Source organism: Prionailurus viverrinus, chromosome B4 (genome assembly GCF_022837055.1).
Source record: "Prionailurus viverrinus isolate Anna chromosome B4, UM_Priviv_1.0, whole genome shotgun sequence".
NCBI lineage: Eukaryota > Metazoa > Chordata > Mammalia > Carnivora > Felidae > Prionailurus > Prionailurus viverrinus.
The window spans coordinates 98797009-98816222 of record NC_062567.1 but is presented as its reverse complement, the minus strand read 5'-3'; the positions used below and the strand labels follow the sequence as shown (position 1 = coordinate 98816222).

The 19214-nt window shown below is 36.4% G+C and overlaps 1 protein-coding gene across 3 annotated transcripts in view; it reads right to left on the bottom strand.

The window, feature by feature from the left end:
* Positions 1–19214, bottom strand: part of NAV3 (neuron navigator 3) — a 591913-nt gene that overhangs the window by 29545 nt on the left and 543154 nt on the right. For all 3 annotated transcript variants that reach the window (XM_047867359.1, XM_047867357.1, XM_047867358.1), the window contains 6 exons: positions 17832–17943; positions 10650–10771; positions 8765–8937; positions 6979–7132; positions 5603–5777; positions 828–925 (listed from right to left, as the gene is read on the bottom strand). In XM_047867359.1, the coding sequence (XP_047723315.1) occupies positions 828–925; positions 5603–5777; positions 6979–7132; positions 8765–8937; positions 10650–10771; positions 17832–17943 (834 nt within the window). The remainder of the gene's footprint in view (positions 1–827; positions 926–5602; positions 5778–6978; positions 7133–8764; positions 8938–10649; positions 10772–17831; positions 17944–19214) is intronic.

Genomic DNA, 19214 nt, shown 5'->3' with positions numbered 1-19214 from the left:
ATCAAGCAAAAATCTACAGCTCAAGAAGAAAGTTTATGGCATTGGAATTCTTGGAATATTTTCTCAGTGTAAAAATTCACAAGTGCTATCTTACTTTTTAAACTTCAATATTTCAACTATTTTAAAATTCCAAAGGACTTTTCTGTTTGATGGGAACAAATTCAGATACTTGCAGATTTGTATTCTTGGTCACTCGACTACAAACTCAACTTGAAATAATATTTATAGTTTTCAAAAAAGACTTGAGTCACAAGGACATTGTCAATTTGATAGCAATAATTGATCCCAGAAAAATTAAAATATTTGCCTTATCTTCTAAGACTTTGCTTATAAATGACACATCGGTAGTAGCATCAATAGAATTTTCATACTAAGTTCAGTAAATACATCTTTCTAGTGTCTAGAATATTCATCTAGCATATAGTCTCTTCTTTGTACAAAAACTATATTGACAACCCTGGCAACGTGTTACTACACATCATAAATATCCCCTGTATTTTACAGATGACACCAAAAGAATGTTAGACAAGATGTTTATGTCAAAGAAAATAATGATTCTTTTCTGAAGCGATAGAAATGAGAGTGGTTGACAATCACTATTGTCATCAGTGAATGAACATGAGATATTGAGACATATTTCTACCTATATAATGATGTAATTTCTTTTGAGTCCCTAACTTTCATGCTTTTATGACATATTAAGTGAATGACAAGATACACACTGCTGATAGCATATTTACCAGGACAAATATCCAATATAAGATACATTTGATTCATGGTCATGTTCATCCTTTAGGAATATTTAGAATTTAAGATTAAAAACATACCTTTGCTCGGCCGTAGCCCTTGCTTATGGAGACTATAATTTTCACACTGCGGCCATCTTTGTGTCCAGTTGTATCACCAGCATCGTCGAGCAAAATATCTACCAAATTTTCAAAGAAGTAAGTAAACGCGTGCACGTGCGCGCGCGCGCACACACACACACAATAGAGTCATATTAGCTTGGAATTGTTTACTATCATTGTTTTCTCCCTCATAGTTTTATATCTTTCAGTAGGAATATATGGCCTTTTTGCTTCCCATTCTAGCCGAACTGGTTTGAAAAATCTCAGGTTTCAAGAAGATGAATTACTGTGGTTGGGCTGAAGGTTCAGTCTAAGAATTTATTTCTGCTTCCAAAGATCTTCACTCACATGCTGGGCCATTGCCCTCAGATGGGGAAATGAAGGGTTTCTTTTCCTATTGCACACACGTCTGAGTAATACCTGGGTAATATTCAGTTACCATCATTGCAACTGTGACACACTGAAAAGCCATTTGGTTTTTCCATCCAACCTAAAATATCCAAGCTCAATACCCATGTAATTTATGAAAGCTAAGGTGCTGAGATTGGGTGTCAACTAAAATTATTGCCAAGCATTTGGCATATATCCAGCTATATTACTGCTTACCTTATATCTATAATTATTAGGTACTGTTACTGAATTTCAACCACAGCATTATACTTCCCTATAGAAGAATATTAATTATCACTCTCCTGTACCCTTTATGCTTATGGTTTTAAAACCAAAACAGTATTTCTAGTAATAAGCTAAGACTTACAGAAGCCTGATAAAGCTAGCTAACCTGCAAGCACCAGCCTTTAAATATAATTGAAGATTAATTTTCAAACTATACCATATGAGGTTAACATCCAATTTGGGTAATTATTAATGTCAACTATCCCACATATATGTTATCATAGAGCCACATTTAATATGGCTTTGAGGATAATGTTATTATAGAGCCATGTTTAATATGAAGATAGTGCTTTGTGCAAAAAGGAACTCAGTTACGTGCTAAAGAGCACATGAGCCTGGTGACAAGGGGAGTCAATTACTGTGACTAAATTTATAGAGAGAAGGGCTGTGAATGTACTCGCAGAGAAACAATAATTTAATCAAATAGTTTTTGAAAATAGAATGGTTCTATTATCTTAATAATTAAGAATATGTCATTTCACAAAGGAAAGAGTAAAAAAAAATGCCTTAAGATCATAACAATAAAAAATCCACAGATTTTGAGGAAAATGGATATTTTTGCCAAAAATTTTTAAAATATGAAAGACAATCTCCCTACTGGAAATTCAATTCTTTTGCCAGATCAACATCCTCACAATCTTTTACTTTTTTGCTTATCTCAGTCAAAAATAAAACCCTTTTTTAAGTGTCATTTAATTTTCTTGCTCTTTTTCTTAGAAGTTTAGAGTGGCTTATGTTGGCTGCATGCATGTAAATTTCTGGTATCCCATGACCAAATTATCTATCTCTTTAGTACTTTGCTCAATTAGTTCTAAATGTTCATAAATATTCAAAAATACTTCTTAAGCCTAAAAGATACCAGGAACTGTGCCGGGTATTGGGAAGGAATACCCATTCAGGTGAAAAGGAAAGAAGGAAAATGAATTTCTTGCTCTTTTGGCATGTGTTAAGTGCCAGAAATAAAGGCATGAGGCAGTGAAATAGAGTAACTGAAGGGAGGCTGCTCTACACAGATAGGGCATCCTGGAAGGCTTCCATGGGGAGGTGCTATTTGGAGATAAGACCAGGTGGCTGAGAAGTGCTATGCAAGCAAAGACCAAGGAAAAGAGGTCCAGAAAACAAGAACAAATGCAAAACCCTCGATGAAAGAGCTATGTGTGTTCAAGGGTTTGGGTGGTAGGAGGGTGGAGATCAAGGGGTTGGGGGGACTAGTATGGAATGATGTGGACGTAGCTAAGGGCCAGATCATGAGTGGCCTAGTACTCCACATCAAGGTATTTAATCTGATTTCTGATCTACTTCTCTGCCCAAGTTTGTCTTGGAGCATGTTTCTCATTTCACTTTATGCTCACTCTTAAAAACTGCCAGAACTGTGAAATTCTTCCTGAAGGCAGTGGCGTACATGTCTACCAGTAAATGAATGAATGACTGTCCTTGGCTTCTCATACGGCTACTTAAAGGAAAAGAGTATGGGAGTTAAAAGGTCAGATGCTGGATTCATCCAGACCTGGGTTCAAATATTAACTCTACATCTTACTAGTTGCATCATCTCGAACAAATCATTATAGTTTCTTTCCTAAGTGTTGGTTTCCTCATCTGTAAAATGGGGCTCAAACAGCCCTTACTTCATAGGGTTACTGAGACCATAAGAGATAATGCTTTTACAACGCTTTCTCCCCAGTGTTTAATACCGCCAGCTGTTGTAACCACTATTCACTTTGTGCAGGTGTTTACTGTAATCCCTTCTCCGCACAGTGGGAGGAGTACATCCTGACTCACTCCGTGTCCCCTCCTGTCCTCACCATATCAATAGGATGATCACCTGAAGAAACAACTCCAAGAAAAAAATGAAAACCAGCAAATTTGAGGTAAGGGTTCTCTGTGGGGTTTCCTTAATGGAAAATAAGTTATGGTTCTCTGTCAATATTTTAAGGAAGAATAAAAAGATCTGCCATTTTGGTTACAATCCAATGAAGTTATGACAAAAAAAAATGAAGTCTTTTCAAATTTATGTCTTTACTAGATGTATGGAATGTGTAGTTATATTTCAGGAAATGAAAGTTTGTCAATTATCCACTCTCCTGCCTACTTCTCTCCTTTTTAAAAAAAATTAATCATGAAGCCTAGAAATTTTTTTTTTTTTGTTAAAAAGCCACAGCATAAAGGCATTTTTGATTTCCAATTCTGAATCCACTAAACAAGAGTGAGGACAATGAAAACAGTATCCTAGTCATGTGATTTAATGTTTTTTTTTTAATTCAGATACAATTATCACTAGTGAAAAATGATTAAAGAAATAAAATAATATAGAACTAAAGATAAAATATATACTTAAAAAGTACATCTTTGAAGCCCCCTCAAAACATTTGCCCCAAATTCTGATTCACGGACATCAGTATTTTCAGGCTGATGAATACAGAGATTATAAATTTGGTTTATTATATTTTATATTTATCTTTATGAGTTTTAGTTTTTCCTAGACATGAATTTTTAGTTTCATTTTTACATGGCTTCTGTTTCTAAACTATCTTTAGTACTAACTGTGCCTCCTTTAAACTTTACTGTATTTCCACGAGATAAAACAATATCACATAACAAGCAGTGAAATCCTGCCATTAAGCCATCGTGTAAGGTACCAGCCCTTGCTCGTCTTTCCTTAAGGAGTCCAGCGAGGACACAGACACTGACTGCCTTTGGCTGTGGACCCTACTTTCACTCCTCTGTTAGGCTCATCACGGACAACATATAGGATTTTGCTCAGGGCCACCAGAATCTATACATTTAAAGTTTTTATTTTTTTTTCTTTGTTGGCATCTTTTGAAGAGTGTGGATGATGACACCTTACAGACAATTTACACATTCAAGTTACGACCACAGTCCCATAGTTTGATTCTGCTGAATGATTTTTAAGTTCGTTTAATTATGACCTCTCTCTGTTTCCTCTTGGCTACTAACATTGGTTTTACTTGATGCTTAGTCTCAGAATTCATTTCCCTCCCCCAATACCTGCCAAATGTTATATACAGTGTTTTCCTGAATTTCAGGGAGTTCCTACTTGTCTTTTAGTTGCCACTTGCCTCTTCTAAGAAGAAAGCAAGTTATATATTTAAGCCCTTCATTTTACATTATGAACAGCAGATGTAACAGAATTGTTAACATTCTGACTTTTTAGAAGAGGTATGACTTATTACAAATTTTCATCAATATCAGCATGCTGTATCTCTGTTTCTCTTCTTCATCTCTATTTTAGTGTAATTTAAGGCAAGCCGGGAAGAACTATATAGTTGTATAATGGAATCCAAAGTTACCCAGGAACATGCATATCATTGGTTTCCAAGCGTCATCTGGTGGCTATGCTTTGCAATTACCACAGATCTTCATGTAACTCTTTCCTAAACTAAATCTTATGTACATAAAATGATTCACTGCTATATACTTTATAACTGATAGCTCATCAGATACGAAGACAACATTATGTCATATGATTCTATTTGCGATGAAGTAAAACTGTACCCTGGTTCCATCATTAGTACCGCTGCACACAATAACAGAATCCAGTGAATTCTTTACATTTGTTGAAAACTTAATATAACTGTGATGTACTAGCATTATGTTCTGTCCAGGTAACGTCATGCACGATCATCTGGTCAAATTTAGGAATAGGTCCTGATGCACTCGTAAATGGGCTTTGTACACTTAAAATACTGTACAACTGTGTGGGATTATTAGCATTATATTCATAAATACTAACGATCACCACTGAGAATATCATTTCTTTATTGTGTTTGTAATCACCGAGGAAGTATTTCTCAAGCACAAGTAATTTTTTAAAATGATATGAAAACCATTATGTCTTACCTCTGTCACTCTTTCACAGAGCATATTCTTTTAAAAGTATAACAGGGTAGAATACATTTTTAGGAGAAGAATAAGACTATTTCTGAGAATTCAGAGTGCTAACATGTTTAGGAGAGTGAGTTTAAGAACAGCGCTGGGCACGATTCTCCAATGCCAGCCCCCTCTCCCCTCATGAAATCATAGGCATGATTTCATTCAGGCAGGTGTGTGCACAAAATTACCTGAGGTAACAGACTCTGTGATATTCAGGTTGTTCAGAGAAAGTCCTAGTGACTGGCGTGAAGATGAGGAGGACGAACTACTTGAGGACTCTGACGGTGGACGAGCAGGCTTAGCTGCGTGACCAGTTTCTGCCTTCAGGCGGTCATTTTCGGCCTTCAGTATTTCAATTTCATTCTGTTGTGAAGACGGAAAATACAGGAAAACAAAATCCGGCCAGTTTGTGTGAGAAAACGGCACCAACTCTTTCATCAGAGGTAATTATTTTGTTTATTAAATAAAGCATGTGGTGATATGTTAAGTAAACAAATATAGATTATGAAAACAGGATTTTCTTCCAAAGAAGGTAAATTATTAACCTAGTCTCTGTTTCTTACATACATAGATACATGTATTCACGAATATAGACACACTAACCCTTAGAATTTATATAAGAACTTTTTGAATGTATCATATATTTGAGGGGTCTTCTAGGACTTGGTCCCATTTGAATTAAGAGTCATATATTTGAAGATTTTGCAAAATTTCTCATTTTAAATGCATTGTTAAATCTCACAGGTAAATAACGTCATTTGTAATAGTCTGAACTCACGTAGAGTCGACAACCAGAGCAAAACAGAAACAGTATCAATAAGGTGACTTAACATTACTGCAGAATTCCAGCCAACATCTGAAAAGTTGTTGTTCCTTCAAATGGAGCACTAAGCTCATAAAAACAACAAAAACCTTTTGATGAATACATATGGTAGCAGATAAATCTGCTCAGCAGTGAGTTTTATTTCAGTCAACTATGGTACGGAGTGATGACCGGTTTACAATAATAAAATGAAAACTTAGTCTGAGCCCAGCCTGGTTCTGAAATTAGCCTTCAGATGCTTCCCCAAAATACAAAAGCATTACTTTTACAGATGGCCTTCCACACCACTGTTACTTTGCATATTTAGAAGGCTTGTGTTAAATTTCTGTAGTTTCCTCATTATGTTTTTTTCCCAATAGAAAATAGGTAAAAGTAATTGAAAGTCAGATGTCAAAAGAACGGAAAAAAAAACCAACACAAAGGCAAATCGTGGAAAAGTGTAGACACAAGGGTTGTAGTAGTTCCTTTAAAAACTCGGCCCTCAAGTGAATCCAATCACTAGTACACGTGTCTTGAATGGCCCTTGAGTGCAACTGGCCAGTCTGTACTCCTCATTCCAGCCTTGGATTTGACAAAATGCTCCATTCAGTATTAAGAAATGAAGTGCAAAGACTGAATAAACAGACTGTGTTTCCACAGTGGGTTTAAAAGTGAGATTTGTTTTTATAATACCCAAGAGTGGAAAATAAACAATATTTTAAATCTCTCCTCTTTGTTCCTTGAAGGTGTTTCAGCACCGACCTGCATCCGGTTCATGGCTTCCCGGATCTGGTCAAGGTGATGAGCAGAGCTGAGGGCCTCCAGTCGGATATCTGTTAATTTTAATTCCTTTTCTCTGAGCTCGCTCTTCAGCTGCAGAATTATCTCTGCCTCAGCCTCGGTGCATTCACAGATCCTGAAGAAGGAAACAAACACAAAATCAGCGGTAGGGGAAAGCCAGAGGATTCGGAAAAGCAGTGCTTCTTTTAAGGCTGAGCTGCAATATTATCTCAGCAGCTACAGAAGTTATTTGCTACCAGCAACACCTAAAGAGAAGGAGGAAGAATTTTACAAACGGCAACACATTCACAGGTTCCAAACTGAAAACAGAAGCTGTCTTTTTCCTTTAATCCTTTCTTCCTATTTTCTGAACTTTAGAAACAATCCATTATTACTGAATACCAAGTAATCTTCAAAATTCCCTTGTTGCTCATATTCATGGGGCTGTGGAGTCATAGTATGACACCATTTCATTCTACCATTGTTCAAGGGACTTAAATCTCTATTTGCAGCTTATGAAACATTCTTTTTTTAAAGCAGTTATGATTTTCTTAAAACATTGATTTATTTTTCTTTTTTTTTTTTGTAAACCGCCAAAGAATAACATTATTTGCCACAACAATGTCTTCAAGTTACCATGAAAATCCAATACAGATATTGTAGAAAATAAATCAGAGAGATTAGTTTTGGATATTTCACTCATAGAGGAGGGTTATACAACCCTCCTGGTAGGCTCAGCTGATTTAGGAGATCGGACTAATGAAGCTAAATCACAGGTTTCAACCCATGCAAGCAGGCTAGTCGAGGGCTACCTAAAAGTCATATACATTATTTCCTTATTATTTTGTTATTGTTGTCTTGTGGGCAGTTTTTCAGGAAATATGGTGAAAGAACTTGTTTTATATTAACTGATATCTCTTCCATTTAAAATGCGAGGACTACATTTTTGCTTTGTTTGTTGCTTACCAAAATGATAGTGTTATGTTCCTCCTTCCTATACACGTGATGGAATTATCTAGGATCTACAAATGTCTTAAATGGTCCTACTAGTGGCTCTGTGCTACGTGAGAGTTCTCTGCTAGTCACAGTCAAGAAAATTTGATTGAAATAGTATCTAAAACAAGGAATCACCACATCCGAGTACATGTTCTACATCCAAAGGTTTCATTCATTCTTGTAACAACAAATAGTGAGCAACGATAAAAATGCTATGCTAGATTATCTCGTGGAATTAAAGACAAATGGATTACAGCTTGGTTTTAGGAAAACAGCTTTGACTTCAAAAAGAGAAAGACAGAGGTTTTTATCATTGAAATGCATGTGAGTGGTTTTAGAAAGAGCAAAAGCAGACGCTGCTTAGGTTAGAATCTGGGTCTTTGCAAATTTCATGCATCACACGCCATTTTACCGGGATCTATGCTTGTAGATCACAGGGCCATTTTGCCGTTTCTTTGGTGGCCAGACAAGGGGTGACCTGCATTGAATGCACAGTGAGACAGATACACGGACAAACGCAAGTGAAAAGAAGTGAGAATAAATGACTCATAAAAATGGAGAATGAACTTCAAAAACATGCCAGTTCTAATATGTGAAAAGCAAAGGAGAATCAAATGCTGTCCATAGTTCTAAGGAAGATCTGAAAACGATCTGCACAGATGGTGTTGCCGCTGTGAAAGTACAACCGGACTGCATTTAGAACACAAACACGGGCTTGGCCCGAAGTTGCTTTTGAAAAATACTTCAGCATCCTGCCGACGGAGTGACTTACGCTGAGGCGGATTGTGAGGGCTTCATGGACGCGGACCCACAGTCACCTGTATTATGGGGCAATTTAGGGGATGCTGGAAGGGATGAGTCTGTAAGCTCTTCAATGTCCGAATGTGAGGAAGGAGGCTTGGTGGACTTTTTCTTCCCAAAGGCTTGTTTGAATGAGCTTCGCAGCTGCAAAGAGGACAGAAATTACCTTTCTTGTCTATTTGCACTTGGCAAATTTTGCTTTGGGGCGTTAGTTTGCAGATGCTATCCTAGCCACTGCCTGGGGTCAGTATGTACAAGCAGAGGATTAAGAGTTGCAGCACGGTATCTCTAGAAAAAAATGATACCATGTTTTGTGGTTTGTCTTATTCTTATATTAATCCAGCGCAGCGCAAACACGGAAGGCTTTTCAAATAGTGCAAGGTCAAGGGCATGGCTGTCAGAGCACTCATTTAAAACTAAGTACCTTGAAGGGATCTCCACTCCCAATGCTTCTCTCTTCAAGGCAATTTGTTTTAAATGGCCACTTTAGCGCTACAATCAAGTCATGTCCTGCTGACAGTATAAACTTAAAAAGCAAAATGAAATCAAATTCACCTAACACTTCATTAATTGTGATTTTCTATTCAAATTTTTCAATTCCCGAACTATTCAAAACCAGAATTGGTATCCCCTACAGCGCTATTCAGAAAGTGGTTTTACCTCTTCTCTTGAAAATTTGAGATTAAAATGAAAAGACACAAAGAAAAGACATACAAGGTAATCTGTTTTTAAAAGGTATAAAAAGCCTACTGCCAAAATGAATAGCATTCATGCCAAGGTAGGGTATTTTTTATAGATGCATGCCAAATTGTCCACGGTTTATATTCACCTCACTTCCTCTAGAGTTCACCTTGCAGAAACATGAAAGAGTGTGGAATTACAAATCAAGGGAAGGAAGGCTGATCAGTATTTTAAAATATTACCTGTATAAACATTTTTTTAAACAAAAAAAATATATTTCTTTCATTATTTATAGTAGGCACTCCAGTAAAATCCTCTGATGGTTTAACGTTTTGGATTTCATCAAGAGTTGTACTTCTTTCAAAAATCGACCTTTGTTTCATGGCATTCAAAGAAACCCTTTACTTCGTGGTTGTTAAACATTTTGCTGTGATAGCATCTTCTCCGTTTTTTTAGCAAATGCTTTGTGCTATCATAAATTAAATCTCTAGCAAATGTAAGGCAGTGCTCTGTTGAAGCATTTCTCTGTTTCTGCTATATTCTCTTGGTAAAAAAAAGATAGAAAGCAGACACTCATGTAGTTCATTTCTCGTGAGGCGAAGCTTTATTTACACTATAAGCCCCGTGGAAGTGAGAGGTGCGAAGACCGTCAAGGTTTCTTCTGTCCCTACTTTTACAATCTATTTCTTTTCCTCTTCCCCCAGCCCCACCATCAGTACCGTCACCACCACCACCACCACCACCGCCACCACTCCCACCATCTCTCCTTCTTTCTCGCCTCCACGATAAATCCCTGCCCTGTCATTTACTAACAGACGTTATCTTATTTTTCCTTACAACAACTCTATAAAGTCAGTGTTGATGATCCTATTGTTACAGATGAGAAAAATGTAGGCCCCCTCAAAGGGTGAAGGAGCCTGCCTACGGTCCCAGTAGTAAGTGGCAGAGTGGGGATTCAAACCCAAGCCTGGTCCTGACTTCAGCACCATGCCACCCTAATTTTGGTGACGAGTCCAGCATTCAAGGGGCCAGTTACCTGAATGACAGTCTTTGTAAACCGCTACAGATTTCTAAATCTCATAAGGAAAAAACAAAAACAAAAACAAAAACAAAAACCTGACTCATTGTGCAATAATATGCTTCTGAATGAGATGAAATGACCACGGCTTACTTACCCAGTTTTTCTTTTTCTTTTTCTTGGAGTCAGCATCATTACCACTACCAATGCTGGAATGGCTTGTGGCACTGTTGATACTAGAAACACTTTCAGAGGAATGTTGTCTTCTGATACGGAGATCTAGCAACAGATAGACAATATCACATTAGCTCATACACTTTCACTGGGAACAAACAAGACCATTAGGCTTCCTGAGAGGAAGTCTGCTAATAAAAGTCAACACGGCTTTGTGCAAATCGTTTCAGGGCAGGTTTGGTTTTTAAGTGTAATAAAATACAACCTTATTTGCTTTAATTAAATGCGTTATCTTCATTAAGATTCATTGAACATCTCATATAAGTCTGTAGCATTGGTGGTTTAATGAGTTCCGAGTTTTTACCCAAAAATGAAATGCTATGCTACTGATTTCCACTGAATACCTGGATCAAACAGATCTTCCAAGTGATTTATTCCAAATGATTACTCCCATGGAGTAAATGGAAACTCATAACTGCATGAGAATTAATTGTGTCTTTTTAATATTAGTGCTTTGGATACAGCTACCGAAGCCAAGTATATTAATTTTCCATTTCATAGAATCATACCATGATAGAGCCAAAACAAACCTTGGAAGTCATTTAAGCACTTCAATTCACAGATGAGGAAATTGAAGTGCAAAGAAGTAACCTGACCGAGGTCAAAGAGTCAGTGGGGGGAAGATGCTCAAGAGAGAATCTGGGTAGATGACATGTATACACTAAACAGAGCACATATTTAAGACAACGCATCATAATCCCTGCCCATGACGTGGAATAGTAACGGTGACAGTAATAATAACCACAGGTAATAACAAACCTAGCTTTTACTCTGTGTTGACTCTGACCTGGGATTATTTAATTTCATTCTTAAAGCAAAGTGTTGAAATGAGTTTAATTACTAAAAATCATTTGACCAGAGTTAGAGAGCTGAAACACAGTAGAGCCAAGCCGAGACCTGGACAGATTGTAATGTCTGTCGTGCTAACTGCCACGTGATACGGGCTTGCCATGTTTCTACAAAGCATGTAGTGCTTCTCTAGTCACACAAGACGATTTGAAAAAAAAAAACTTTTGACATTTATTCACATTTTGAAGATATCCACTTACTCCATAAAATCAGCCTATAAGATTAATTTACAGTTGTTGAAATTGAAATTTTACTGAGAGTTAAATAAGTAATTTTACTTACTGCTTACAGTGAACTAATATTAAGTGTTAGTGGAGACACTACCAATTCATAAAATTACTTTTAAGGCCCAGTCTACTTTAAGGTCAAATCTATTATTATAGTTAATTGGCATCAACGCAGATTAGCCGAGCAAAAAATTTCAGTAGAACTTGTGTCAGAAATCACTATATAGCTTTCAAAAAGTTTCCAAAGAAACAATAGTATAAAATCAAAGCTTTCCAGTTGACAGATGTATTTAACAGTACAATGCCCCATGACAATGGAACTATAACTGGTTCCTTTTAAAACATATAATCAGTGAACATGTGTGTGGGTGTGTAATATATGTATACATAGCTCCATCCTTAGTCATATACATATATATCAACATATACCTTAACTTTTTCCCTTAAGATATTAAATACGCTAACAAATTTTATAGGAGCCAAAAATAAAACTATTTTTCAGACTCTGTAGATTGTGGCCTCTTAAAAGTGCTTTAAAAAATAATGATGTGTTTACATGCCCCAAACATTACCAATGTCGCAACTTAAGGCATTTATAGTATCTTTTAATCAACTAATACTAGAAGTTGTATGAATAAAGAAAAGAAGAATATGTTGGTACTTATTTGTATCTTACATTTCTGCTGTGCTTGGCTATAAGCTTTTGTGATCAAGATACATTATTTTTTTAGGTTTTTTCCTAGTAATTGACTTTCACAACTAAAGCAATGGTACTGGATGTTAAGGTACTCAAGAGTTTTTATTATATCCAGTATTAATAAATTGTATTTGGCTTTGATTAACCTTCAAAATTTGAGAAGATAGGTAAATTCTTATAATCATAGGTCAAAAGTAGTCCTTGTAGGTATTATTTATCTTCAGTTATGAATGCACTCACCAATAAAGAATAAAAAGAGAATCTGGGCATAAAACATACTTGTTGAATTATTATGAACCAAATTCATTATACTGAAAAGCAAATTTCAGTAATATCATGGAATGAAAGGAATTTATTTGATTCATCTCTAACAATTTCTTGCTAGTGTTTGTAAGTATTTGATTCAGTACATGTGACACTATAGAGCTTGGAAAAGAACAGTTGACCAAATGGATGTGAACCTTATGAACGAACGGAGAAGCTTATTTTAAAAGCCTGTATTTCAGTTACGTGTTTGTTCATCCATTCATTCCCACTTCCCACCCTTCTTACCACCGATGCCCCAGCTGAAGCTATTACTAACGCTTCTCTGCTTTACAGCAAGAAGAGCTGTCCAAGTTCAAACCATTCTGTAAACAGTAGCTAGAGAAATCTTTAAAAGGAAAATGTCATCATCACTCCCTTACTTCAGACTTCTTAGTAGATTACCATTTTAAGAAAAAAGAAAATATTTCAACTCTTAAAAATGACCTAAAAGTCCCTCAGTAATCTGGTCAGTAATTGTCTCTCTAACCTGGTTTTTCTTATTTTACCTCTGCTCATTGTATCAGCTCCATAAAGGCAATAGTCTGTTTTCTATCTCAAGACTCTTCTGGAATACTCCTCTTTCAATATTTGCCATATACATTGATAATTGTTCCTTGGATCTCCCCTTAAATGTTGCTATCTGGGAAAGGCCTTTCCTGACTATGCACCTCCAGTAGGATCCCTGCTACCCTTGCTTTCTATAGCACTAATTCTTGTCCATTTTTTAACTTATAACTGTTTTGCCATGCATATTCAGCTATACCTATGATCACAACAATTGCTAATTTTCTGGTCTCCCACAAGATTAATGTTTATTTTTGAGAGAGAGAGTTCGCGAGAGAGTGGGGTAGGGGCAGAGAGAGAGGGAAACAGGATCCAAAGCAGACTCTGCTCTGATAGCAGAGAGCCGGATGTGGGGCTCAAACTCACAAACCGTGAGATCATGACCTGAGCTGAAGTCAGACGCCCATCTGATGGAGCCATCCAGGTGCCCCAAGTGTAAATGTTTAATGGAGACAAAGATTATATCTGTTTTGTTTACCGTTGTATATCCAGGACCTTGTGCACACTGTGGCTTATGGTAGGCAATTGATAAGTGCTTGTGGGCAATATTATTCTTATTCATTCAGTACAACTGTTTGCCTAACATTCCTAAAAATGTATTCACTGTTGATAGCAATTTACTACGTGTTTTGTTAAATTGGTACATCTCAAGGAAAAACTATTCTATGTTTATATACAGAGGTAGTGACTTAAAAAAAGTATATTTTGAAAAATAAAAGTAAAATTTTCTATTATTTTACCTTTCATATATGGTTATATATATGTATCTCTATATCATTAAATTTACACAGAGATATATTTATAACCTTTTGTGGCAGTGTGCTGTGAGTCCTTGAGAGTAGGGGGCTTTGTTTTTTATCTTTGTATTTCAAGATCTAACAGAGCGACTAGTATATATCAGCTACTCCGATAACATTTGTGCATGAATAAATAAATTTATTCTATTATAGACTGCTATTATTTATCAGGCTCTGTTAATAAATGGGATGAACACATAGAAAATAGAAAGTTACATTAATTACGTGATTTTGTCTCAGTTTGACCTGTCTATAAAACTGTTGCCTCACTCCAAATATATATTGTAAGACTACATGTTACAAATTTACCTGACATAAATGTGTAAAGCTCTCGAAAACCAAATCTCAATATGATTTCAGACTATAAGTTTATAGCTTATAGCTTATACAATCACCATAATGACCCATGGAAAGATACATAAACAGTCCAACAGACTTTATTTTCTGTATGTGATGCCAATGGTCAAGATAGTAAGAATCAGTTTGTGTTCACTGAATATATATTATTGAAACATAAATATCCTATATACACTTATAATTATTTGTTTTTGTCAGTTTTAAATCTTATAAAAATATTTTTTAATCTTTCTTGACCAATTTGAATATTAACTGTTATAATTTTACTCATTTTATGTACCCCTCCCACATTAGTGAGCAGAGGAATTCCTTTTTTCAATTCCGGTAGATACATTAGGGTACTTGTTGCCTAAGATAAAAGGAATCCTTCCAGAAAGTTTTACTTCAGTGACTTGTACTGTGTTAAAGAAAGGATTAAGTCTTTTTCAATCCCTTCTCTGGACCTATTTACAACATGAAGATTCAGAACATAAGCTGCTTTATTATAGCTCTAAGATAAGCTTTAAATATGCAGTGATTTTCCATGTAGCATATAAATCAACTCCCCCGCATGGAAAGTTGCTAAATTCCCAACAGAAGTAGCCCCTAGAGGACTAGTTTGTCCTTCAATTTAAGCATCTCTCACTTTATAATTTTTTTCTAAAATCTGAATTCTTGTATTTAAAAAATTGCATTTTTTAATTTTATTAATTTTTTTAGTATTTATTTATTTTTGAGGAAATAAAGAGAAACAGAGTATGAGCAAAGGAGGAGCAGAGAGAGAGAGGGAGACACAGAATCCAAAGCAGGCTCCAGGCTCTCAGCTGTCAGCACAGAGCCTGACGCAGGGCTCGAGCCCATGAACTGTGAGATCATGACCTGAGCCAAAGTTGGATGCTTAATGGACTAAGCCACCCAGGCACACCAAAAATTGTATTTTCTTAAATTAAAATTCAAATAAACCCCTTTTATGTGTACAGCACCCCCACAGTCACTTGGATTGAGAAAACATACCACCCTACCATTGATTAGAAAAGGCAGACCTTTCATAAATTAGGGCACCAAAGTACAATGCAAATTTTGATAGAGGAACTACAGTTATCTCCAGAAACATACCACAAGGGGACCTCATTAATTTTAAGGGTCAAGGAGGCATATTTAGGCTAACTCTCTTAGGTCTCAAAACGTTTTTATGCTGAGCACACAAGGCAGAAAATTTTAAGTAGAAATAAACAGAACATACAAAAAACTTTTAGAGAATAAGAAGAAGTCAGGGTAGCTGAAATATACAATGTGACAAAAAAGCAAAGCATAAGGTCTAGACCAGTGTCTAGCAAATAACTGATAATCATTATATATTTGTTGAGTGAACAAAGATGACGAAGAGAAATTATGTCATGTTAAGAAGTTTGTATTTCATCCTAAAGGCAAGGGATACCTATAGATATTTGTTGTTGACTAATGCTCTGGTTTCAGTGTGAAGAATGATACAAAGTGATGTTAAGATGAAGGGCAGGAAGGATTTAGGAGTTTGTGGTCACAGTTCAGGGGAGAGATAAGGGATGGTAATAGTAGGATCTGAGAAAAGGGAACACATCCGAGATATTTAAGGGGTGGAATCAATAGAACTTGGTGACTTAATGAATGAGGAGAGGAGGATATATGAATGAACATCTAGGTTTATGGCTGGCTATATGGAAGAATGGTGGTGTCACTTACTGAGGCAAGGAACACTGAAGGCAAAGCAGGTCTGAGAGGGAAGATGACAAGTTCAAATTTGGAGATGTTGAATTTAACATGACAAAGAGACATCCAAAGATAACCAAGTGGAGCTCTCTCTTATGCAGCTCGATTTATAGATCTGCAACTCAAGAGATGAGCCTGGCCTGAAGAAATATTTTTGACAGTTATCAATGCATAAATGATAATTATAGCTAGAGTATTAGATGAGTTTATAGATTTTTAGATAGGAGAAGGGAATCACAATGCACAAAATCATAATGGAAGAGAGTTTAGGACTAGGTTCTAAGAAATATCAGCATTTAACAAAACGATACAAACGAGTAAACCTGCAAAAGAAACTTTCAAAGAGATTTCAAAGCAGCAGGAGAAAAAACTAAGAATGTGAATATTACAAACATTACAAGAAATTAATGTGTCAATTAGGATGGAATGGACATCAGTATACAATGCGGTCTGCATGTTAAATACAGTAAGAATTTTAAATGTGGTACTAGATTTCGTGTCGTGTAAATCATTATTGATCCGGGGCGCCTGGGTGGCGCAGTCGGTTAAGCGTCCGACTTCAGCCAGGTCACGATCTCGCGGTCCGGGAGTTCGAGCCCCGCGTCAGGCTCTGGGCTGATGGCTCAGAGCCTGGAGCCTGTTTCCGATTCTGTGTCTCCCTCTCTCTCTGCCTCTCCCCCGTTCATGCTCTGTCTCCCTCTGTCCCAAAAATAAATAAACGTAGAAAAAAAATTTAAAAAAAATCATTATTGATCCTGGAGAGAACCCTTTTGGGTTGATGGTAAGAGATGCCACACTCCAGGAGTCCAAAGTGTGACTGGCTGCTGGAGACATTAAAAGATTCCATAAAATGTTCCCAGAATTCCCCTGGAAATGGAAACATACATGATAGGGCATTCAAGATTTATAAAAGCATTTGTTTAGCTGGTGAAGAGTTGAGCATGTTGAATGCCACTGAAAAGAGGTAGGGCATGAATTAGTAGAACCTATGCAAAGAAAAAACTGACATGACATTAACACAAAGCATTTCTACAGTGGGAAACTAAGGGGTAGGGGTGATGGCAAAGGAGATTATCTTATTATTGTTTAGAACTGACAAAGCATAGTAATAATTAAAAGTAGACTAACTTTTAGTCCTTTTTCTTATTGTTTTTAGCATTTTCATAGGAAGTGTCCCTTTTTAATGCCTCCACCCAGAAGGAGCTGTTCCACACACCTTCTCCTTGGAATTTGACCATATTAATTAATTTATTTTCTTTACAGATCTAGACTTTGATGGTCTTTACAGGGTTTGTTTTGCTTCAAGTCAGAGATAAATGTATTAGCCAACCTCTCCAGCCCCACTTTCACCAAACCAAATGGAGAGAAAGGTGTGTCCTACTATAGAAGCAAATTCCTTAAACTTAATTAAAAATTTATTTGATGAGGAAAGCTACTGTTCTTAAATTCTGGGATTCTGACTGCCTTAATACCAACTTATTCCTTATAAAGGACAATGCCACTGAGTAAAAGCAGCTTCAGTCTAATGAATCAAATAGATATTCATTACATTGAATGAAAAATGGCAATACTTCTAAATATACCTTTGGGAGGGTGGTCTGGACCATTCAGTGCTCCCTGAATAGCTGCCTGGGCAGCAGAGTTCTGGGCCTTCAGCATTTCAATGGTTTCTCTTAGTTCTATAAGTTCAGACTCCTGTGAAACAAATAGAATTTAGAGGTTTTAGTACCTAGAGAGAAAAAAGTAAAATGTCCTTGCTTATAATTCACTACCAACTGGGTTCAATTGTACGTGGTGCGAACGTCCTGAGAGATTTGGATGCCTGACCAACCTTGTCAAGTTGCATTTAACAACTTCTCATTTAGTTAAATGTAAAGGAGAATAAAAACAAAAAAATGCCTTGGCTATTTTCTTATGAATGTGACCTGAATGGTCTTTATTCCTTTCAAAGGGTGGCACCTAAAGCTGGGCAGTTCAACACAAAGCAAGATGTCACATGGCTCATTTTATACCAAACCTATGAATACCACCAGATTACATCACAGGGTTAGCTATCAGGATTGTACTGGTGAATCAGACTACATTTTACTGTCAGCCGGAAACCCTGAATGAATGACTTCAGATTTTGTCTCTTTGATTTTGCACTTGGGGAATTGATTCTTCATACCCAAGTATAAAAAGAGGTACTCATCCCTAACTCATTGCTACTAAATATCATATTATTTAATTCTGCTTTGCAAATCATGGTCATCTTAGATTCTGCTACTTTTTATCCAGTAAGATTTTTAGCATGGAGACCTCAATTTTACCAAGCCAAAACAACACAGGAATTTTTTAAAGTGAATAGAAATATATGCAATGTCCATTCCTTAAATAATAGTTCATCAAAAAGAAAAAAAAAAGGCAGCTTACAAATCAATTTTTTATACAACATCTGTTTTCTTATTGAACTTAGGGTAACTTTAAGATGTGTCTCAAAGAACATACAAATATGATCTTTCACAGTTATCTAAATGAATTATTTAACCACAAGTGACTACGAGGCAGCATCAGGAAGACATGTGCCTCATTGGAAAATGAAGTAGAGTGTTTTTCTAGCATTGGCAGTATTTCCATCGGGAGCCCCCAAACCAGGAGTATCCAGAATTCTTGGCCGTGATAGCAACTCTAAATATTAGAATTTTTGTCAGCCTCTTAGAGGGAGAATTCCTAGGTAATGTAATTGTCATTTATCATTTTCTCTAGCATCGTTGGCAGAAATCCAAAGAATCAGGCTTGGGTTCTTCCCTCCATAGTCAGTAGCTTATTCCTACTCTCTGTCTTCCGAATATACAAAAAAAGGTAAGATCACAACATTGCCTTTGTAGGAAACTGCTTCAGATATGAGAACATCCAGAGACTATTCAAAACTTAGACACTTAAAAAAAAAAAGGGGCAATGCTAACTGTAATGATATCCAAGTTTGG